The 25,001-nt window shown below is 37.2% G+C and overlaps 1 protein-coding gene across 8 annotated transcripts in view; it reads right to left on the reverse strand.

The window, feature by feature from the left end:
* LOC121421004 (MAP kinase-activating death domain protein-like) overlaps positions 1 to 25,001 on the reverse strand; it is a 106,129-nt gene that overhangs the window by 17,014 nt on the left and 64,114 nt on the right. For 2 of the 8 annotated variants that reach the window (XM_041615582.1, XM_041615579.1), the window contains 11 exons: positions 24,532 to 24,534; positions 20,938 to 21,000; positions 18,077 to 18,214; positions 13,608 to 13,613; positions 8,686 to 8,880; positions 7,337 to 7,605; positions 6,597 to 6,753; positions 5,348 to 5,468; positions 4,414 to 4,478; positions 1,020 to 1,171; positions 84 to 191 (listed from right to left, as the gene is read on the reverse strand). In XM_041615582.1, the coding sequence (XP_041471516.1) occupies positions 84 to 191; positions 1,020 to 1,171; positions 4,414 to 4,478; positions 5,348 to 5,468; positions 6,597 to 6,753; positions 7,337 to 7,605; positions 8,686 to 8,880; positions 13,608 to 13,613; positions 18,077 to 18,214; positions 20,938 to 21,000; positions 24,532 to 24,534 (1,277 nt within the window). The remainder of the gene's footprint in view (positions 1 to 83; positions 192 to 1,019; positions 1,172 to 4,413; positions 4,479 to 5,347; positions 5,469 to 6,596; positions 6,754 to 7,336; positions 7,606 to 8,685; positions 8,881 to 13,607; positions 13,614 to 18,076; positions 18,215 to 20,937; positions 21,001 to 24,531; positions 24,535 to 25,001) is intronic. The other 6 variants (XM_041615585.1, XM_041615580.1, XM_041615586.1 and 3 more) reach the window with 4 other exon arrangements.

Raw genomic sequence — 25,001 nt, forward strand, 5'->3', positions numbered from 1 at the left:
ATTATTATTATTATCATTATCATTATCATTATCATTATCCCTATTATCATTATTATTATTATTAATATTAAGTGTATTGGTACCTCCATGAAGAGCACATCTCCTTTATTATCAGATCCAGCATGGACTACGAAGCTGTGTTTTCTCATCTGACGGCTCCCAGCTGGTTTCAGGTCAATGTCATTACCATACTGCAAAAAATAAATGATTGTAATATGATTACAATCAACAAAAAGATTTTTTGTTTTGCCATCATAAGTTGTTTGTAGTGACATCCTACATACACTGTAGATGTAGCAATGTCGATGGCAAAATCTCCATGACTTTATCATTCTCCACATTCAAATGCTTTTATGAATTTTATTGTTAGGGTTATACATGTACTCCTCCTGAAAACTGCAGCTGCATTAAAATATATAACAAAAAACACGAGTCTTGAGTGGCATTTACAAAAGTTTACACGGAACTCTGTTCTTTCACCCTTCTTATAAGGGGTAAGACACTGTAAATGGGGCTATGTTGAATATGCATTCTTCATGAGATAAGTCTTTGAATTGGATCTAAACGATGTTATAATTTGGGTACAAAGAAGGGAAGCTGGAAGAGTATTCCCAAGACGTGGGGCAGAGCTTGAAAAGGACCTATCACCCCAAAAAGTTTTTGCTTTTTTGACCATTAAGAAATTTTGATTTGCAGAGCGAAGGGAACTACTGGGGGTGTATGCCTGGATTAATTCAGAGAGATGTTTTGGAGCATGTCCATGAAGAGATTCAGATGTTAGGAGTAATATTTGATTAATTTAAATGAAATGACACGACAGATAATGCCTGTCCCCCCTGCATCTCCGCTCCCCTGAACTATTACATGTAGATTTCTGCTTGAATCTACACCAGTGTAAGTATTACTTTAACTCCTTTTCTTCCAAAATAATCAAAAAGGGATTTATAAATAATTGTAGAACTCAAAACAAAATCTGAGTAGATCGCAACACTCAGCAATACTAGGCACTGAGGACTTACCAAGTTATTTATTTGGTCCAAAAGGTCGTTGACATCTTGGCTGTAAAGTAGGCCAACGTGTGACCTTCCAAGCAGACGTCTGATTCGTCGTTTGATCTCTATCTTGGGCACCTCCATCTCGATCATGTATGCAGTCATGTTGTAAAGCATGTCTGCCGGGAAAGAAACAGATGAATAGATATGACGTACATTGTAGATGAAAATTACTCAAATAAATTTATACAATGAATGATATACTTTAGTTCTGGCCTTGGGATTGAATTACAAAAGATTTTGTCTCAAAGTGACTGGTGTATGTTGATAATACGAAGGCGTTTGTTGTACAACGCCTACATAGCTTGTTGTACGCGAGCAAATGAGAGGCTCTATGTCAAACATTCGTACTATTGCACACACTACGTACCATCCAAAATGTACCGTTGCACGGCCTTAGGAGGTGACGTCACAATACAATTTTATTCATTGCGCTCAGTAAAAATGAAGGTGCAATACGTGTATAGCTAGCCTGCTGGCTAAATGTGCAATGCTGCCCAAGGTCATGTGAGCTTGTGGGATTTTGCATTCGCTGTCAATATTTTTGCTCCCTTTTACATAGATTACTGCAGGGAAACCCCATATTGTTCTTAATATTTCCGCTAGATTCCGAGGTGTTGTACAACACAAATAGCGAATATTCTTATTCATGCAATGGTGCGAGATTTCACATTTGGTGAAAGAAAGAGACGCTCTATTCAACGAGGTGTTATAGGGACAGTGATTTTCCGCGATCGCGGAAAACGGAGGGAATTCACGGAATCGGCTGTTTGAAACGGAAAGTGACTTTTCAAACGGAAAATCACGGAAAACACGTTTTTTCTCAAAATGCACAAAAAAGCAACAGAAATTTATCCCAAATCCTCAACAAAATACTAATATCAACTGAAAAAACACGATCTCACTTTGCAACAACAATCATGACAATCAATACATCGTAACTACACTCGAGCCTCTCCATCACTCGATCGTATCCAAATTAGTTTACACTTACGTCCGCATATATAGAAGGCAGAATCCGGCCGTGTGTTGCTGCCCTCTGCGTTCGGTCATAATATAATGATCACGGTCATTCATCAAATCCAAAACGGCGGATATTCGGAAGTCGTCGACTGTTCAAAACGATGTCCGAAAAGTCCCCAAATCAGCGATAAAATCCCATTTAACAATAAAATAATGCTAATAATATGAAAGGTGAGAATATATTAATGTTGATTATGTTTCCCTAATTTCTTTTTTAGCTCGAATCTCTTCGATTAAAATGGATTTTAAAGCGATGTTAGTACATTGGTAGATGCAAATTTTGAGCAGCGCTAGCATTTTGACATCGCTACTCGTTGCGCATTGGTTTTCTACATAAACGGAATTGTCAATTTTTCTTGTACACAATGTCTATGGGGAAACGGAATTTCCGTTTCCAGACATGCTGAAACGGAATTTGAGATTTTCTGAAACGGAAAAGGCAATTTTTAGAAACGGAAAATCACTGTCCCTAGCGTTAGCCGAGTTAAATAGAGCATCTTTCTTTCACCTCTTGCACCATCGCACTCATGCCTATTCACTATTTGTATACTGTAAGAGTTTGAAAAAGTTAAATGCTGAGAAAGTGACTAAAATATACTGCACACATTAAACAATGTTAGAGGACTACATGTACATACACTGTATGCTCATATTTTTGTCAATTAATTTCTCTGATCGAGTTCACTTAAACTAATGTTTGTTTGCGGTAAGCACTTTCTCAGCTGGGATTTTGACAGTGCCACTGCAATGGAGGGATGCTCTGCTTATTCCAGGTATACAGAGAATGCATTCAAGGGCCCGTAACACAAAGCTTAGCGATACATAGCATTTATGAAAGAACACTTCTGATTGGTTCCTAGCCAGCACTTTGAACCAAATGCACATGAAACATTGATCTTGATTGGTCAGTCGATTTGGCGATTGATTGCTAATCTTTGTGATACAGACCCCAACTCAATAAAATTGTTGTTCCTATGTCTTGTTCTATCACTCAAGTGAGGATCTATGAAGAGTGGGAGTCATTTCAAAGATGACTGAAAAAATGTTTACTGAATAGGATATTAAAACAAGTAGAATGCCTCTGGCCGTCTCACCTGCATCACGCAGTTCAATATAGCAGCAGTGCTGACTTTGAATACTACTCTAACTCGCACAAGATGTTCAGTGATACATGGTTACTCTTATGTCCACTTTTTATGAACTAGACCAATAAACTTACAGAGATATGATGGTTATTCAACAGATACACCAAATTCGGCCAAAGTTCATTGACCTTTGACCTTGGTCATGTGACCTGAAATGCGCACAGGATGTTCAGTGATACTTGATTACTCTAATGTCCAAGTTTAACGAACTAGACCAATAAACTTTCAAAGTTATGATGGTAATTCAACAGATACCCCCGATTCGGCCAAAGTTCATTGACCCTAAATGACCTTTGACCTTGATCATGTGACCTGAAACTCAAACAGGATGTTCAGTGATACTTGATTACTCTTATGTACAAGTTTCATGAATCAGATCCATAAACTTTCAAAGTTATGATGGTAATTCAACAGATACACCCAATTCGGCCAAAGTTCATTGACCTTTGACCTTGGTCATGTGACCTGAAACGCGCACAGGATGTTCAGTGATGCTTGATTACTCTAATGTCCAAGTTTAACGAACTATACCAATAAACTTTCAAAGTTATGATGGTAATTCAACAGATACCCCCGATTCGGCCAAAGTTCATTGACCCTAATTGACCTTTGACCTTAATCATGAGACCTGAAACTTGCACAAAATTTTCAGTGATGCTTGATTACTATTATGTCTAAGTTTCATGAATCAGATCCATAAACTTTCAAAGTTATGATGGGAATTCAACAGATATCCCCAATTCGGCCAAAGTTCATTGACCCTAAATGACCTTTGACCTTGGTCATGTGATGTGAAACTCAGGCAGGATGTTCAGTGATACTTGATTAACCTTATGTCCAAGTTTCATGAACTAGGTCCATATATTTTCTAAGTTATGAAGACATTTCAAAAACTTTACCTCAGGTTAAGATTTCGATGTTGAATCCTCCAACATGGTCTAAGTTCATTGACCCTAAATGACCTTTGACCTTGGTCATGTGACATGAAACTCTAATAGGATGTTCAGTAATACTTGATTAACCTTATGGCCAAGTTTTATTAACTAGGTCCATATACTTTCTAAGTTATGACGTCATTTCAAAAACTTAACCTCAGGTTAAGATTTGATGTTGACGCCGCCGCCGCCGCCGTCGCAAAAGCGGCGCCTATAGTCTCACTTTGCTTCGCAGGTGAGACAAAAATGATTACGTACCAGATAAGAGTTTATCCTCATCTTCTTCCAATCGCTTTCTTTCCTCTGGGCTGAGTGACTCATACCTGAAAGAAAAAAAACATTGGCAAAATAAGAACTACATACTGAGCTATTAGAAAGATGCACAAACTAAACATGGACAAAATATATCTATGGATTTATAGTGAGAAGTACAATTTCATGCAAATTTTGACATTGTACAGAAACAATGAGGTTATTCCTGAACAGATTATGGACATTGTATGATGTAAGTAGTTGTGAGCCATCAGGGTAATCTTTTGCAAACTGGTTTCAGATGGCTGTGCTGCTACAGCCCGATGCACAGATCATGCACACATGATGATGGTTAAAAGGTGCTGAATTTCCTTGTTCATATTTCTGTTTCCATATAAAAACATCCTATTTGATGCAATACTTTGCCCGAGGAGACTAGTGCTACATCAGAGATGTTTGCCTTGCACCTGTGTGTCATATCTCAAGAAATGTAAATATAAACTAAGCCTTCCCTCATGTCCATCAGTTACAGAGCATATTGATTATTTTCATATGGATACAAATAAATGGAATACAATGCATTGTGAAAGGACACTGGCGCTAGGTCAGGTATGATTGTTTCTTACCTGAGTATTATAATTTAGGAAACTCAAATACATGACCCCAAGTTTTCCATCATGTGCATCAGGTACAGAGCATATTGGATACACATGACACTACCTTGTGAAAAGACACTGGTGCTACATGTACATGTAGGTCAGGAATGCTTGCATCCCCCTATACATGTACGTATATATCATCTCTCAAGAAACTCAAATATTTGACCAAGTCTTCCCTCGTGTGACCAGATACAGAGCATATTAATATTTTCAAAGAGATAGAAATAAATGGAATACAATGTCTTGTGAAAGGACACTGGTGTTAGGTCAGGAATGCTTACCTGTGTATCATCTCGGCTGGTCCCTGATCTAACCCGACAGCGTCCCTCTCCGCAGCAACGGCATCCAGGAAGGAATCCTCCCAGAATAACGGCTGATCCCACAATGGCGACCGATCTTTCACTTTATAAAAGAGAAAGAAAAGAGAATTTTTTATTTTAATATCATAGAATTAACCCTAAATAGACTGGGCTATTTCGACGCCTATAAAGACTGGGGGGGCTGATTCAGCCCCCCTTATGATCTCGGCCGTTGATCACGCGATCGCGACGAAAATTGGCACATGCGTTACCCATGGCATTATCTACAAAACTATAACATCAAATTCGGCAAAAAATCTCATGTCTCATTAATTATGCTAATTTATGCGTAAAATCATAAGTTTGCTCTAATTAATAAAATAATGCCCCTGAAATGCTAATTTTTGTTTCACATACTTTAGATAGGCATCTGATCAAATTGATTTTTAAAAAATTTCAAAATCAAATTTATTTTCTTATGTATTCTATTGTTTTCTAAATTTCTTATGTATTTCTTTGTTTTTCGACTTTTTGTTTTTTATTGTTTTTTCAATGGAAATTGTCGGGGACTTTATTTTGACCTTAAACAAGATAAAATTAATTGAATTTAAGCAGTAAAAGGAAAAATAATGAAACATTTATGAATTTTGGCTAAGAACACTATTTGCATTGGATTTGTACACAAATTCACGTTTTTGAGTAATTTGGGGTCTGCATGCACTTACGAAATGTTGCGTAATTTCGGAACCGCGTAACCGGGGGTCACAATTTTGGTCTCAAAAGTTGCGCGAGACTTGAAAGTAAAAAGTCAGCGAGCGACGCGTTCAAAAAATTTCGCACAGCGGATTTATCGCGAAAAATGTCGAGGGGGGGGGCTGAATCAGCCCCCCCCCAGTCTTTTTAGGGTTAAGGGTTCTCCCACATTGTCAGAATTTGACTGCACTGCAAAATAGAAGATCTCCAATGTTACACAAAAAGCAACAAGTATGGTAGAAGAAATCATGTTTATCATTGTTTCATACATGATGTACAGCTTTGATCCATTTGTATAATTCACTTATAATTTTTTGAGATTAGTTGTTTTGAGCTGATCACTCTCCATTGTCTTATGTGTAAATAGTTTCAATTAAAATGAAAATCAAATGTACAACACATGGCAAACATCTGCGCATTATAAATTGGCTCATTATATTGGAAGCTGCAAATCTGCAAAAACACAAAATCCTCTTACCCACAAAAGCTTCAAAGACATATCTCCTGAGTATCACTTCTGAAGTGTCGGAGTCGGTCGCTATCATGTCGCCGCCATGGTAACGGAAGCCGGCCGACTTGCGACTCTTCATAGACCAACGGGCGGGTGTATTGCGTTTGGACAGGGTCATGGATGACTGAAGATTGGAGGGAAAAATACACATTACGACAATAATAATAATAAATTATCTATATTTCATTGTTCGAAAAAGAAATACGAAATAGAAGACTTCTGAAAATTAATTTTGCCCAATTGATTGTTGAGTGCCAAACAGGTTGGTAGCAACTCCCTTCTTTTAACATCTTTTGGTCAGATCTTTTCGGCCATGGCTTGAACACCTAACTTCCTGGTTGTGAAGCGGAGGCTCAACCATCTGAGCCAAGACATCGGTGATATTGTTGAAAATGACCATAAAACACAATGAGTGAATAAGCGACAAATAGCATGGGGCACAAGTCCTTCAAAAAAGCCTGATGCTATTGCCTTTTCCAGACAAATAAAGACTCACCTCCCTATAGAAGGCATATTGTGCATACAATTGCAGAAAAACTCATTAAAATTCATAAACTTTTAGTACCATTCCTTTCCCTTTGGAGAGGGGAGCATAACTAATTTTTGTAACATTTTGCTTTTTTCTGGGGAGTGTTTCATGAAGCAAATCATCAGTAATATGTTCTGAGCCAATCAGATTTCAGTAGCTTATAACCCCGCTTACTTACCCCGTTCAACTCCACCTCCGTATCCGACATAACCGGCCTGATCGAATGGTGGGCTATCCTCGACCTCCTGCTCCGGACGTCGATGCCGCTGGTGGAGCTGGTGTCGCTGTCGTTGCCCAGGGTGTCGGAGGAGTTGAAGCTAACCAGGGTGCTGGCCTCGGAGAGCTCTGAGTCCATGCTGGAGAGTTTCTCCACCAGCTTGCTCCGCCGATGGGTGGGCGTGTCCATCAGGTCTCGGATGTCGGGGCTTTCGGTGCTGCTAGGCGGTGCTGAGAACAAAGCAATATCAAGTGATGAACTAAGCTGGCGCACACTATATGATCCGATACAACACAATATCTGAACAAGTAGCATTTTGCTTTTAAGGGTAAAAGAAAATACATGTAGTTGCAGCAAAAAATTATTTCAAGAGAAATTCTTTAAAATCAAGGTTAATTGCCACAATATTGTCATAGATCTAGATATGGTACATTGAAATAACTGATCTTTGTGAAATTATGAAATTTCATCTGAAAACCGATGATTCTAAAGATCACTGACACAAAACAGGCAAAAACCGTGGGGCAATGTACTAATATTACTTGAAAAAGTACCAAACATGTTATGGAATTCTGTGCTAATTTCTCAGCAATTACATATTTTTTCCCAGAGTAATTTGGCACATATTTTTTATTTATACGTACAAACATTTGGGTGGCCATTTTATTGGATTCTGTCCAAACCCATTTTGAGATCTTTAAATATGAAATTTCCTAGTAAAATTATGTAACTTGAAGTTTGGCATAATGCTCGGAATACCAAAGTCAAGATTCTGTTTTGGTGAAATCTTTGTGGTTCAAATGATTTCACATCACAGCCAATGATAACATCATTACAATTTGGGAATGAACTTACTTTTATTCCTACAGTAAGGCTCTAAATAGACTAGAACTTTGATTTCAGTGTTCATACCACTCTCCGGGACTAAAAGGTTCAAATCATATAGAAAGGAATGTTCAAATCAGATGTTATTACAAATTCTTTGACAATCAGGTCACAATGGATCGCGCAGTGTGCATCGAACTTTAGTTATCAAACTTAGGCAATTGGGAGTGTTGCAAGTAAATATTTGCGTTCAATCGCATATATTCTGTTGCAATTTTACAATTGATTGATCACTTTTAACTATAGCAAATCAGACTACATTCCTTGTTTCATGAAGCAGATTAGCAATCAAATGCAAATTTGCAATTAATTGCACGGCATATGCTTGATTTCAGGAACAAAACTTGACTTGCGATTGATCGCAAATTTCTAGCAACGCCCCATAAGTTTGTGTTTGTGAAACATGCCCTAGGACACACATGTACCTATAAATGTTATTGCAGACTCCCCTGTATTGTACAGATTATTATTGGTGATATCCTTGAGCTCGGATTGGATGCCGTCTTCCCCACAATCACTACTCTGGTGGTTGTGGTTGCTAGGTGATGGCTCTATCTGTTGGTTTGTGTTCCTATTTACTCCAGTAAGCGGTGTCATGTCCAGCTTTGTTCCAATAACACCTGAAGAACAAACATAGGATATATTTTATAATCCACTTGCAGGCGTAATGCTACAACATTGTCTGTGTCGAGTCTATGAAACAAAACAACACACGATAAAAAAAAGGCTTTAAAATAATAATCACCCTTGTGACAAAAAGAAATACTTAATTCCGCTCATTTATGATAGGATTTCATTGTAATCTTGAGGATATTTTTTATTCACTAAAGCACTCAAAAACTGTGATCTTGAGCATACATGTACATTGACAACAAACTTTGTTTCATTAAGAAAAAAAATTGAAGACTAAAATTTAGTTTTGGGCCAAGGAATACACTCCAGTCATGCGTTACTTGTGTTTTCTTTTATTGACTAGGATTCATTGTGGTTTTCTCGTGACAAAAAACTGCCATCATATATTCATTGATAAAACAAAAAGGTAAAAAAAAACATTGACGACAAACTTTGTTTTCATTAAGAAAAAAAATCAAAGACTAAGATTTAGTTTTGGGCCAAGGAATACACTCAAGTCTTGCATTACATGTTGTTTTCTTTTATTGACTAGGATTCATTGTGGCTTCTTATCATGACAAAAAAAACTGCCATGGATATTCATTGACAAAAGAAAACCACTAACACAAGACCGGAGTGAAAAGATGGTGGCTGCGTTCATAGTCTTCTGTATCAAACTATTGCTCATGTTTCACAAAACAGCATGTAAGACTCGTATAGTCCTTGCCATCCTTGGCTCTCTTCAAATCAAAATTAAAAAACATATCTCTTTAGTTAAGAAAATATGCTGCGTAGACCAAAATAAGTAAAAAGAGCTCTGAACAAGCGCAGCTGAATATATCCATATGTAAAAGCTGCGCTATGTAAATTAATGCTTATTACTATTATTACAAAGGCAAAGACAAAGGCTACAACCTCTGCCTGGATTATAGGCTACCAATTAGAGAAAAATAAAATTGAATATGCATTTCAACCAGTATTTGAACTTGTAAAAAGAATGGGGGCTGGAAAACACTGAAAAGGGATTTATACTGACAAGGTATTCAAAAACAAATCTACATACATGCAAATCTATATTGGGGTATGAATATGACGACCATAGAAATAAATAAACTCTAAATCAACTATATTCCACCCTGAAAATAAGTTTCAAATTATGAATATATACAAATAAAAATAGCTAGTAGAGGAAGGACCATTAATCTAACCTTGTAGAATAGGGAGTTGGTTTATGTAAAGTACATGTAATTCATGAAGTACATTGTAACAACCAACCAAATAATATTTTATGATCTGTGTTAAAATATATATTTACAGTGTAATAAAATAAAATTATGGCAATGGAAAGGGATGTATACATTCGGTTTATTAAAATTTCAGCTAACACTATTAAATCAATAAAATATAAAATTGTCACAGTCATACATGTATTCCAATTGTTTTTAAAGTTTCACAAAACTTTACAAGCAGCTTTAAGAAGCAACCCCAGGGACCCACTTAATAAAGAGCTTTGTAGATTTTCCCATTATGGCAACGACCAAGGAATCCATGATTTTGATTGGCTGCTGAGGCATGTTACCAGGGTAGTTGCCATAATAGCAAAATCAAAATAATTGTAGCTCTTTATGAAACAAGCCCCAGGTCCCTTCTCTTCTGAACATTTCTTCCTGGGGGAACCCAGCACCAGGTCAGTTGTCCTCCAATATGACGCTGTCCTAGAGCCATTCCCAGCTGTTACATATCTTTACCTATCCCCCTGCGTAATATATTCACTACTCTGTGCAATATATTTACTATCACCATGCGTAATTTATGCTCTATCACCCCGTGTAATATTTTTACTATCATCCAGTGTAACATATCACCCTGTGTGTAATATCTTTACTATCACCCTGCGAAACATATTCACTATCACCCTGTGTAACATACATTCACTATCACCCTGTGTAACATACATTTACTATCACCATGTGTGACATATCTTTACTATCACCCTGCGTAACATATTCACTACCACCCTGCGTAACATATTTACTAATCACCCTGTCTGTAATATATTTTCTATCACCCTGTGTAATATCTTTACTATCACACTGTGTGTAATATCTTTACTATCACCCTGCATAACATATTTACTATCACCCTGTGTGTAATATAATTACTATCACCCTGTGTGTAATATCTTTACTATCCTATCACCCTGGATAACATACATGTATTTATTATCACCCTGCGTGTTATATATTTTCTATCACCCTGCGTAACATATTCGCTACGACCCTGTATAACATATTTACTATCATCCTGTGTAATAGCTTTACCAACATCCTGCACAACATCTTTTTAATCTCCCCATATTCCATCATTTCTATCACCTTGCATATTATTTTAGTATCACCCTGAGTAATATTTTTACTATCACCCTCTGCTACATTATCACTATCACCTGGGTAATATCCATACTATCACCCTGGATAATATCTTTGCCATCACCATGTGTGTTTTCTATCTTTTCTCTCGCCCTGGTTAATAATTTTACTATCACCCTGCATTACATCATTACTACTGGCACTGCATTATATCGTAATCATAAGGCTCGCTACATTATTTCTGTCATCCTGCATATCATTAACATGTTACCACTATTCAGAACATCAGAGGGTCTGTATCCTGAACTTGGATTTCATTCAAACTCAGGACTGATGTCGTGGTTTGACTATGGAATGCCAATGGTGACACAAATCAGTGAAAGCCCAGGTTCAATTTGCTGATGTGGTTTACGGTACACCATGTGGAGTGTTATAGAAACAGTGGATAGAAGAGAAGAAATGGATAGGCGAGAAAGTGGAGATTTGAGAGTAGAGTATTCTTTCTTGAAAGTAGTCCTGAAAAGGACTGTAAACCAGAAGGAATGTTTAGTGAGAACAGCTTGAGTAGGAGAGCTGATGAGGAGATGCTGGCTTGAGTCGGCGAGTAGAGATGATGAGTAGTAGAGTAGTTGACGTATCGGACAGGTTGACTGTCCATCTTCAGGAGACTCAAATCTCCACTTTCTCGCCTATCCATTTCTTCTCTTCTTCTATCCACTGTTTCCATAACACTCCACATGGTGTACCGTAAACCACATCAGCAATTGTACATGCCACCATGCAAACCTTCAAACAACATCAGGTTCAATTTGTCAGCACTTATTGACAATCACATCATTCATAACTTTCTAGGAATGATAACTACATGTAAAAATATTGCTTTCTTCAACAGCAGAGCGTGGGAAATGAACACTAAGAAACATACAGTGTACATCCATTTTTCACATTTTGGCTCTCTGTGTTATAATGAAGGACTGTACTAGATGCATTAACTTACAAACATCTTGAGAAAAAAAAAAATGAAATTACCATTTCTAAAGTATGGTACAAATGGAGGGGTTGACAAATCACAAATTTACTGGATTAATAGATGGACTGAAATTTAAGAAATTTACAATATTTAAAAAAATCCCTTCATTCTTAAAAAAAATATTTATCAATATAATTTATAAAATAAAACATTTATTAATGGCATTTGCTCAAATGGTCACTGGCTGGTTCCAGTCTCTTTATGATTTTTTTTCTTCCTTTGTCATAGGAAAGGGGATTTCCCCTGTTATGAGAAAGGGGATTTCATTTGTCATGGGGAAAGGGGATTTTCCCTTGTAAGGGGGAAAGGGGATTTCCCTTGGCATGGGAAAAGAGATTTCCCAGCCACAGAAAAGGGAAAAATCCCTTCCATATGAAGGGGGATTTCCCTTGTCATGGGAAAGGGGATTTCCCTGGTCACAGTAAAGGGGAGTTCCTTTGTCATAGCAAATGGGTATAATTTGTACATCTATGGACACCAACTACAGTACTACAAACATGCATGGAGCAAGCAATATGGTTACTAGAAAAAAAATAATGTGCAATTGCTGTGTTAACGCGGAGTGAATAAAAACATTAATTCAATAATAACATCAACCGGCACAGCATGCAAAAACATACAGGTACATACATGTATACGCACAGGCAGACATAATGCATAAAACACACAAATAGACATAACAGAAAAATAGCACATAACAGCACAGACAAAGCAAGTTACCATTATCTACAACACTATTACTAACACCATGAGAAATCCAGGATAACCGATTCACCAATAGTGTCATGAATGGCCAACATTGGCCATTTAATAATCAAGGCCATTGTAAGAGATTACTTTAAGATAAACCAAATAGAGGCACACAACTTTTCTTGCTTAAAATTGATCTGGTTTCACTCCTCAATTTGGGAAAAAATTCTTTACCTGTTTTCGTAATGTATTTCATTTATATTTACCTGCTTGTCCCATTATACTATTGCCACTGGCAATAACATTTAGCATTAGCATATATAATTCAATAGGTAGTTAAAGCGAAATGAAACGGATACATCTTTGACGTATACAAAATTTGACTTTGAAGATGTGTCTGCATATTCCCATCTGAAAAAATATTTCAACATTAGGCGATTATGATTCAAGTCAATTTTGATAAGCAGTCCACTATACAATGTTGACTATTGTCAAGACTTGATACTGTTGAGAAACGGTTATCCTGGATGTACCAAATTTACAAACAGAGGTACATGTACAAAACACACACAGGTGAAAAATGCAAGGAAAATGTAATCTAACAGAAGGAAAAAACCAACACCGTTTATCTCGTCACATATACTACCTTCGTCTGTGAGCGGACAGAGAATAGAAAACCTCACACAATCCGGGAAATTGCATTGTGGGATATCAAGACGAAGAGAAGAGAAAAAAAGGAGGAAAATTCAACAAAGATATTAGAAGGTTGGGACAGGTTAGAGGTCATAGGTAAAGACAAGGAATCAGAAAAAAAATGACAACGTTCAATAAGTGCATGTGTACAAGTATATAATAAAATAATTTGTTTTTTCTTGTATTTCATGTAAATAAATACTGCCTTGGTATTGATTGATGTCATAAAATCATGTCTTTGCATATACTTTCTCTTATTTTCTCATTATTTCACTTGCCATAACACTAAAAATATTGAGAAAGTTTAAATAGGTGAACGTTCAAGTACATAAGAAAATAAATATCCTTTTATTCTCTCACTTCATATAATACTGCATTGGAAATGATTGATGCCTAATGTCTGTGGAAATATTTCTGTTATTTTCTCATTGTTTCACTTTCCGCAACACTAAACATAAAACATGAAGCTAACAGCCAAATTCAGTATTCAAGGTCTGAAATAAATTATCCAAGGCCCAATCCCCCCTCCCACTAGCATTGGGTATTTTTGTGCCAATTATAATTTTTCCCATCTGTCCTGTAACACAAAAATAAATGTGTCCTTCAGAAAAGTAGACTTCCCCCAAAATATAAAAATCTAAGAACTCTAATTCTGGTAATCAAGAAGAGTAGTTATATACTTTACAAGGCAAGATAAAAAGTACTGAGAGTAATATCAATCGAAATTGATGTTGGTAAAAATAGTTTAAAATGTCCGACAAGTACTTCCATGAAACGCTCCCCTTTTTTGTTGTGCTAAAAGGAGATATACTCATTTTACATTTTTGAAGGGCATATATTTATTACAACCCTATGAATCAACTTTGAAATAAATACAGTGAATTTTTTATTCATATTTTTTTAAAAGAGACAAGGGAATTCAACTTTGTCTGATGCCAATAAAAATGATAGATAATCTGGTGTTTTTTTCATATTGAAGCGACATTCCATTGACAAATCATGGGGAAATCAGGGCTAATCTCATAACAGAGAAGGGATTCAAGTCTTTCACTCGGCTGCATGTGTGGGGGCGTTATTAATAGACGCTGGCATATCTGGGAGGTCTAATATAGAAGAGCAATAGTTAGTAGACTAACCAACCAGAAGTAAACTTTGTGTTTTCACTTCGAAACATGTAACTTCACAAAGGTTATTTATTTTGGTTTACAATGTAGCAATCACGAGACCTGCTAAGAGTCTATAGGAATTGGGATTGTTGGAAACTAGAACTGTGACGACCCAAAGTAAATACCGATCACGAGTTCAGTCAAATTTGTGCTGTCCAAACTTTTATCGCATTAGTCCGACAGGCTCTCATGACGGACGGATTATATTATGCAAGTCAATTAGCCTTTTGCAAATTTCGCATTGATTCAATTTCCCCATGATTTGTCAATGGCAAGCCTTTTTTATAAGCCATTTGTACATTTCAACAACTTTACAACAACTGGCTATCCTTTCTTTTACTAAATAATAGCACCAGGGGCCTGTTGCAGAAAGGGTTGTGTTTAAACGCAAGTCAAAAAATCAAACGCAAGTCCCAAATGCGCGCTGTTGATTGATTGAAAATCAAGTTGCGCATGATTTTAAGAGTTGCAATCGAATGCGAACTCTTTCTGCAACGGGCCCCAGATTTTCATTGGTGTTAATTAAGTTCTTGAAAAAAGGGTCACCAGTTGTTTGTAAAATCGATTGTAAATTAAAAACAGCTTTATGAAATACCTACATGTACGAGGTATTGTAAAGTTACACATGACTTTACACATGAGTGGGGGCAGTTTCATGAAGCTGTTCATAAGTTAAAAGTGATTTAAGAACAACTGATGGTCCTTTCTTGTTGTAAATGACATTCACCATTCAGTGTTCATTGGAGGATATTTTGTGCGTAAGAAAGGATCACCAGTCATTCTTAAAGTCACTCTTAACTCTCATACAAACAGCTTTATGAAATCTCAGCTGCTTAGTCAGCTACATACATGTAGCATTGGAGAGGGTCGCAAGTAATGCATAACATCATGCGCAACTTAAGAACAGCTTGATAACTAGTTCCCACTGTCATTACTTGTGCCATAATTTAAACGGTGGTCTTGATCATAGTGATCATATCAGATCGTACTAGATCAAGTCATCAAAATTGTACTGATCACGGAAAAAATATTTTGAATTAGTTACAAATTCTAGCATCAGTTCACACAGGCCAATTGCGCGAAGTGGGAGCATGGCATTATGGAACAGCGACCTGACGAGCAATCTCCTTTCTGACTTTAATAACCCACAGCAAACTTTTTGTAAAAGTAAGTTGATTTATCAAACAAGTGGAATGCCTCTGGCCGTCTCACCTGCATCACGCGGTTCAATATAGCAGCAGTGCTGACTTTGAATACTACTCTAACTCGCACAAGATGTTCAGTGATACATGGTTACTCTTATGTCCACCTTTTATGAACTAGACCAATAAACTTACAGAGATATGATGGTTATTCAACAAAAAACCCAACATGGCCAAAGTTCACTGACCTTACATGACCTTTGACCTTGATCATGTGACCTGAAACTCGCACAGGATGTTCAGTGATACTTGATTACTCTTATGTACAAGTTTCATGAATCAGATCCATAAACTTTCAAAGTTATAACGGTAATTCAACAGATACATCCAATTCGGAGAAAGTTCATTGACCTTTGACCTTGGTCATGTGACCTGAAACGCACACAGGATGTTCAGTGATACTTGATTACTCTAATGTCCAAGTTTAATGAACTAGACCAATAAACATTCAAAGTTATGATGGTAATTCAACAGACACCCCCGATTCGGCCAAAGTTCATTGACCCTAAATGACCTTTGACCTTAATCATGAGACCTGAAACTTGCACAAAATGTTCAGTGATGCTTGATTACTATTATGTCCAAGTTTCATGAATCAGATCCATAAACTTTCAAAGTTATGATGGGAATTCAACAGATATCCCCAATTCAGCCAAAGTTCATTGACCCTAAATGACCTTTGACCTTGGTCATGTGACGTGAAACTCATGCAGGATGTTCAGTGATACTTGATTAACCTTATGTCCAAGTTTCATGATCTAGGTCCATATATTTTCTAAGTTATGATGACATTTCAAAAACTTAACCTCAGGTTAAGATTTCGATGTTGATTCCTCCAACATGGTCTAAGTTCATTGACCCTAAATGACTTTTGACCTTGGTCATGTGACATGAAACTCTAATAGGATGTTCAGTAATACTTGATTAACCTTATGGCCAAGTTTTATTAACTAGGTCCATATACTTTTTAAGTTATGACGTCATTTCAAAAACTTAACCTCAGGTTAAGATTTGATGTTGACGCCGCCGCCGTCGCAAAAGCGGCGCCTATAGTCTCACTCTGCTTCGCAGGTGAGACAAAAATTAACACTAAAAAACTATGAAAGCTGAGTAACAAAACAAAATTTTAAGAAAAAAACATTCATCGTTATATTCAAGAAACATCCAGCATTTGACAAGACAGTGTGACGATGCATAATGCATTTATTTGATTTTGTTTCTTGCAGTTTCAGTGATTCCCGACAGCGGCCAAATTTGCAAACGATACATCCTGGATCTAAAGTGATCCGTAAGGTGTTTGCAGTGAGGACCAATGAAAAAATAAAGTGTGTGTGTGATATAATCAACATGCATTTTACTGGCAAAGCAATGCATGAGTGATGACAACAGTCCATAGTTTGTACAGCTCAAATAAAAAACGATCAAAAGCACTTATTTTGCCCTAACAAAACAAAGTGGAAAGAGTTGTTTTTTTTCTGAGACAAACAAACAAACAGGCCCAAATTACTTTTCCCTGGAGACAAAAACATGCATTTATACACCATATTTCTTAGAAATACCAACAGATCCTTAAAATATGAATTAAATCTCATGCTATGAAACTCTCGTACATGTATTGAAATGCATGTCATCAATGTCCCAACAAGTGGAAATATTGAGATGATATCTTTGTAGTAAGGAAGAACCTACATGTATCTACATTAATGTGTGTGTCATGAATCCATTCAGGGTATTCATTCCAAGAATTCATGCTAAATGAATGATGTAGATGAAAAGCTACAGTCATACCAACAAAGCTGGCTCCAAATCAACAGATAACTGGCCAAATCTGTTACATGTACGTTACTGCCAATGGCATAGTATCTTAGATAGTATGCCATTGGCAGTAACGTACATGTACAACAGATTTGGCCAGTTCGGAGGGAGCTACGCCGATGTGACAGAGCACAAAATATAACCAGTACATCTCCTGTATAGTACTATGTATAAAATGTAGGGACTTTTGCTGATCATGATTAAAATGCAACATAGGCAAAAAGGGGATGTAAGCGTACCTGTCACCGCGATCCCCGCGGCTATCCCGACTGCTCCGTGGACACCGGCCCCCGTGCTGCTCCCGATGGGGATCTCCGACTCGTCGATGAGCTCGTAGGCGCTGTCGTTGCGGTTGTCTTCCAGGCTGGAGGAGTGAACTGGGTGAGATGGGTGACAGATAGCAGTGGAATACACGTAATGTTATGAAAGTGAGGTGTCAGGAGTGGGATGCAATGGTGATGTCACACAAGAATTCTCACACAGTTATGGGTGAACAATCAACAGCGCCCTCTACGAATAGCAACATCTCAAAAGGTTATAGGTAGTTATACATGTAGGTGAACAATCGGAAGTGTATTCTACACAATACATCAACTCAAACAGTTATGGGTGAACAATCAATGCACTCCACACAGTACAACATCTTAAACAGTTATGGGTAATCAACAATCCTCTCGACACACAGCATCTCAAATTGTTATGGGTATCATAGGCTGTTTTTTACAGCATCTCAAACGGTGCATGTACATCACTTAATATCGGTCAGACTCTCAGTTTACACATCTTCAGTGCTAAACTGAAATACTAACAGCATTGACACTGGGCCCAAACAGTGCAACATACATGCGTGTATGACACTCTTTTAAAGAGAGGCCTATTATATTGCAAAACAGCCTACATGTACGTTTGAAGCAAAATCTTGATTTCAAAGACAGCTTTACCTTTTACGACAGTCAGACATCTACATTTAGGATTCAAGTTTTATTTTTTCTTAGTTGCGATCAAACGCAGGTGGCCAGAAGAATAGTGATAGTAATAATCATAATAATAATAATAATCCGCTTTTTTATATAGCGCTCAATACATCGGAACGACATGTAAAAGCGCTTTACAGATATATTATTACCCCGGTCATCGGATTCAATCAGTCATTCCTGCACACAACGTGTGCACATCCTCCACTCCCTGGGGAGTATTCCAGTCAGTCGCCGGTGAGGCGCACACAGTACTGGACAAGCTACAATGACTTTCACATCCTACCGGGTACCCATTTAGCACCTGGGTCGAGAGTGGCAAAGTGTGGATTAACGCCTTGCCAAAGGACGCCAGACCGTGGTGGAATTCGAACACACGTATTTCTGACACGATAATTCTAGCCTAAACACATCACATCCTATGGCCTGTATTCTGGACTTGGGTTGAATTCTATCTCTGGTCTAAAGTTGTGGTGTAACTATGGATAGCCAATGGTGACATAAATCTCTAACAGTACAGGTTCAATGTATCAGCTCATTTGATTCCCAAATAATTCTTTATTGTCTGGGAAGGATAAATTTGACATATGTCCTCACCACTATAGAATTGTGAAAGGGCACAGCAAACATAATAAGCATGCAATGTAAACAAAATCATGACATTGCTGGCTTCCCATAATTGTAGCACAGAGTTAGTCCTTGGTCTAACTAAAAACCAGATTTCAGGGTCAAGTTTCATAAAATCTTGCAAAAATAACAAGTGCACAATTTCTATACCAAATTTACTCTCAGCCAATCAGATTGTAGGATTTCAGTAGCTTATAACTGTTACTGCAAATTTGTTCCAATCACAAGTTTTATGAAAAGGTTCACAAAATACAGGCCAATCTATTTATTATTAACTTTGTAAGATAAGTGTTTCAATGAGGCAATCATGATGTGAAGTGCACACTGTACTTGGGTAAATGTGACCACATGTCAAACATCATTGCCTTGTATTGACATGGTGTGATCAAGAATTGACAAATGCATCTCCTGTTTTCATGCACAAAATAAAGTGATATGATTGGACAATGCAGTGAAATGATTGACCAATCAGACGCAAGCACTGTTGATGCAACCGCATCTCTCAATCAGCTATTTGTCAAAGCACAGAATAAAGCGATTTCATTGGAGAATCAAGTGAAATAGGTGACCAAACAGACGCAAGCACTGTGGGTGCAACCACATCCATGTGTGTTAATGCACAAAATAAAGCCACACCATTTGGCAATCAAGTGCAATGTTGTGTGAGATGTGCCTGTGTGTGCATGTGTGTATATACATCAATACACAACATGAAGATTGGTGGACATCACTACATTACAAGTAAATGTATAAACAGACATGTGCAGTGGTTAGTATAACAACACAAGGATGGGGACTAGACACCAGTGAGTCTTGAGCAGCCAAAAGATAGAAGGGGATTGTCATTATGTATCAGCAATGACAATTCCCTACACTCCTTTGCATGATCTGATCATGACCAGTTAAGCGAGGCAAAGCATGGCGAGGTGGTTTTACATACTGGTCTTCAAAACCATATCGCAAGGTGGACCAGAACTGGTCTTGAAATCGGCATCCCGAGGAAGGTTTCCAATTGGGTCTTGAAATCAACATCGCGAGGAAGGTTTCCAAATAGTTCTTGAAATCCACATCGCAAGGTGGTTTTCCAAACTGGTCTTGAAATCCACACCGCAAGGTTGACCTAAACTGGTCTTGAAGTCCACATCGCAAGGTAGTTGTCAAAACTGGTCTTGAAAACCATATCGTGTTGTGGTTTTCTTAACTGGTCTTGAAAAACCACATTGCAAGGTGGACCCAAACTGGTCTTGAAAACAAAATCGCATGGTGGTTTTCCAAACTGGACTTGAAAACCACATCCCGAGATGGTCATCCAAACAGTTCTTGAAAACCATATCGCAAGGTGGTTTTACAAACTGATTTTGAAAACCACATCGCAAGTTGGACCAAAACTGGTCTTGAAATTGACATCAAGACCGCTTCGAAAGTTCCCACCACACATGAAACTGAATCCCACTAAACTGGTTTAAGAAAGTAGATGAGGACAGGGGCCTAGACTTTACCTTTTACACCTCCCTCCTCAGTGCTTGTACTGCAGCTACTGATCGACTCACTCTTCTGCCAGCCTGGAAAAAACAAAACAAAGTCAAAACAATATTTAGATATTTGGAGCAGTCTTCTTATAAACAGAAACCAAGAAATTAATGATCCACAAAATTGTAGGCCATGATCTATTTTAAAAATCGAAGTCTTCTTCGTGATTGTAGAATTTGCCAAAGATAATTTTGTTTTGACAATAAAGGGATTCATAAACAAAGCATCTCTAATGGTAATTTTTCAAAAATTTCTTTGTCTCTATTTTTTTTATTAAAAGGCATTCATATTTTTCCATAGCTTCTATTTTCTATTTGTGGATTAATCAATTAATTCATTTTGCAAAATAATGCATATTTCTATTTTGGGGGACACATGAATAATGATTTCATGACAAAATTCTGTTGCACACAGATTCTTTAGTATTAGCAATGGATTAAATGTAGCATATTAATGGAAATGGTTGCATTACAAGGGAATATACCATATCTGTAAATCACATGTATTTATGGAATTCTGGAAAAACACATCGAGTTGCGAATAACCTCGGGAGCATTTCAAGAAACGAATAGTCAGTGGTTTTCATTGACTAGTGTTATAAGCTACTGAAATCCTTGCATCCGATTGGCTGAGAATGGATAACTCATTGAAAATCACTGACAAGATGGTTCATGAAATACTACCTTCATGGGATGAGATCCATTGGTTTGAATTTCATGAAAAACACATAGGCCCGAATTCTGAAGTCAGGCTTAACTTAGACCATGGTCTAATTCTGTGCTAAAATTATGGGAAGCCAGAAGCGTCAACATTTTTATCAAGTTGTATGTTTCTTACATTAATGTTTACTGTGATCTTTCTCGATTCATCGATGGTGACAATTATGAATGATTTGAGAGCCAAATGAGCTGAAATATGATATCGCTACCGTTGATGATTTATGTAACAATTGGCTATCCATACTTAAACCAAAACTTAGAACCTGAGTTTAAGTTAAACCCGACTTCAGAATACGCGCCATAATATTTGTATTGATATGAAAAAACAATGGTCAACTATAACAGGCAAAATGTTCTTAACCCGTTAGAAACTGATTTATTTTGCTATAACACATGGTTTCCATACACTCCAGCCCCCATTATGTGGGTTCAGTCTCTAACAGGTTAATGATTTAAGATCTGAAGACAAGGTACACATGTGGTTCAATCTAAAAGGTGAAATGAGAGTGGTGGGGGAGGGATGTGAGAGAGGGGAGGGGACTTACAAGAGAGAGGGTTAAGTGGAACAGGGATAGGATAGGGGAGGATAGGACATTCGACCAGTATGCAGTTAGACTACTATTACAAGGACTTCCGGACCTTAAAACTCAGACACAACCACGAGATAACCTTTTTTTGTTACAAACAAACATGTCAACTGTATTACCCATGTACATGTAAATAGGAGATGTTGCAAGATAATTATTTTGCCAATGATTGCAATTTTGCCAATTGCATGGTTTCAAACATCGATTGTGAATTCAAACTTATACATGTAGATCAAAATGCAATTACAGTGATTTTTGTGTTGCACAAAGTGAACTGGATATTCAATACATTTGCAATCGATTGAAGTATACAATATGTTTGGTTTGAACCTCAAAATTATTACCTGCAACGGGGAAGCATTTCATGAAGCAGATAAGCAGTGATTTCCATGGACTTGTGTGCTCTGAGCCAATCAGATGCGAGGATTTCAGTAGCTTATAACACTTGTCCATATAAATCAAAGACAGATTGTTTCATGAAATGCTATCAAGGGTCCCGTAACACAAAGGTTAGCGATTGATCATATGCTTGATTTTTTACGATTGATTGTACATTGCAGTCAATGGAATCAATCGCAGAAAAATGTTCTACGATCATTGATGATAAGTTTTGTGTTACGGGCCCAGATCTTCAGTTTCTTGCAACATCAACATAAATTGGTACAACTCAGACACTAAAACCAAACTATTCTACAAGTAATTTGGGACTACAAGTTGGTTTCATGAACACAAAAAATATACAGTAGGCCTAATTCTGTCACAGGGGTCATTAGGGGTACAAATCACAATGTTAATGTCAAAATACAGTACAAAGAATTCAAATTAATCAAAACGATGTTGCCCAAATTTACAAAGGAAAATATTCAAACTCCTGCCCACTAATAATTCAAGAGATTGATATTGTAGATTATTCCCTAACAAATGGTTAAAACTTTCTTTCTTCTAACTCCTTTCTTTCTCCTTACAAACACATAAAGGCAGGGGTCATTTCATTTCCTACATGTAAATCTCAAATGAAACATCACAAATGTTGATATGCATGTAAGTCTAACACAGCATGTACAAACATCTACACAATGATTGCACAATGAATAAAAGCCATGAGCGAGAAGCAAGGTCACATATGATAGGCTTCAGTGAATTACCATTGATTAATTTATTCAACATTTTTGCATATTATTCCTTTTATAACAAATGAACTACAGGAAAACTTTAGTTATACTTTAAAGTTACTTTAAAAATCTTTACATATTTTAGTAGACAATGGCTATCAGTGGGTGATGAATTTAATAAAAAAAACATGGCATTTTTTTTAATATTACAACAACAAAAAATGAGTTTTTAACTTTTTGTCAGAAAACCTGAATATCACTTGAAACAAGTTTCTAATCATGTATCTTGTATTTATGCTAATTATCATAAATGTGCACATACATGTATGTGTTGTAACATGTAAAACAGATGAATTTCCTATATCATGGACAAAAAAACAACAACTATTAAAAATAATTATTTTAAGTTCTCGCTTGACAAACAGCCTGCTCTTGTGAAAAAATGGAATGAATAAAGATTGAAAATGCTGAAAATCACAAAATACTAAATATACACAAGATTCGTTCCTCAATAAATCATAAATCTTAAAGGCCACCGCACCTTACGACCTGACTGGTCGGCGACTTGCTTGCGACTGAGTGAGGGGAGATGAATCGCAAGGCAGTCATAAGCCTCAACACCGCACACCTTGCGATCCGGTCGGCGACTCACGCTTGCGCTTTTTGCTTTTTGGCATAGCATCTGAGAAATTGCACTTACTACTGCGTATTTGAGTTTTTTATCATATACACGTCGTGCAACTCTGCAATCTGATTGGCTGGAAGTTGGATTCAACATGTCAAATCCTTCCGATTCTCCTTGCGACTTCTCTCTGACCGGTCTGCGAATATCAAGCTGACAAGATCTGTGACGTCACATCTCCATCACTCAGTCGCAAGCAAGTCGCTGACCAGTCGGGTCGTTAGGTGTGGTGTGGCCTTTAGATGCGAGAGGAATTAAAATCTCTATGGGATATACAGTACATGTAACACTGGGTGCCAATTATCGGCAGTGGTATCTCAAGGGATAAATATGTGATGATCCAAACAATCCATCGATGGCATGACAAAATTGAACGGTGTAGCATGCAACATGCACACAAAAATAAACACATAGAAACATGCATGCAAGCTGAAGAAATCATAATAAAAATGTGGCATCTTACTCTCTGTGTGTTAGCGATATGTCGAGAAGAAAAGAAGAAGAAAAGCAGCAAAGAGGTGCGAGAAAGAAGGTTAATATTCATAGATTTTGTCATACATGTAGAAATAAAGCTCTCAAATAGGAATTACTTGGTCTCGTTTAATTAAATCTTATTATAATAATAAAACGCACAATTTCCTTAACAAGGAAACTATTTATAGTCAATCAAATTAAATAATTTCTGTACCCAGACCAGGGGGGGGCGTTTCATAAAGCTGTTGGTAGATAAGAGCGACTTTAAGAACGATTGGTGAACCTTTCTTAAGCGCTTAACAATCGCCAATGTATATACCATTTACCACAATAAAGGATCACCAGTTATTCTTAAAGTCGCTCTTAACTTACGAACAGCTTTATGAAACACCCACCTGTAGCTTGTAACTGTTAGCAAATGTGTTATAACAAGTTTTGTGAAATGGACCCCTGAGCTCT

The sequence above is a fragment of the Lytechinus variegatus genome, chromosome 9, assembly GCF_018143015.1.
Source record: "Lytechinus variegatus isolate NC3 chromosome 9, Lvar_3.0, whole genome shotgun sequence".
In the NCBI taxonomy this organism is placed as follows: Eukaryota; Metazoa; Echinodermata; class Echinoidea; order Temnopleuroida; family Toxopneustidae; genus Lytechinus; species Lytechinus variegatus.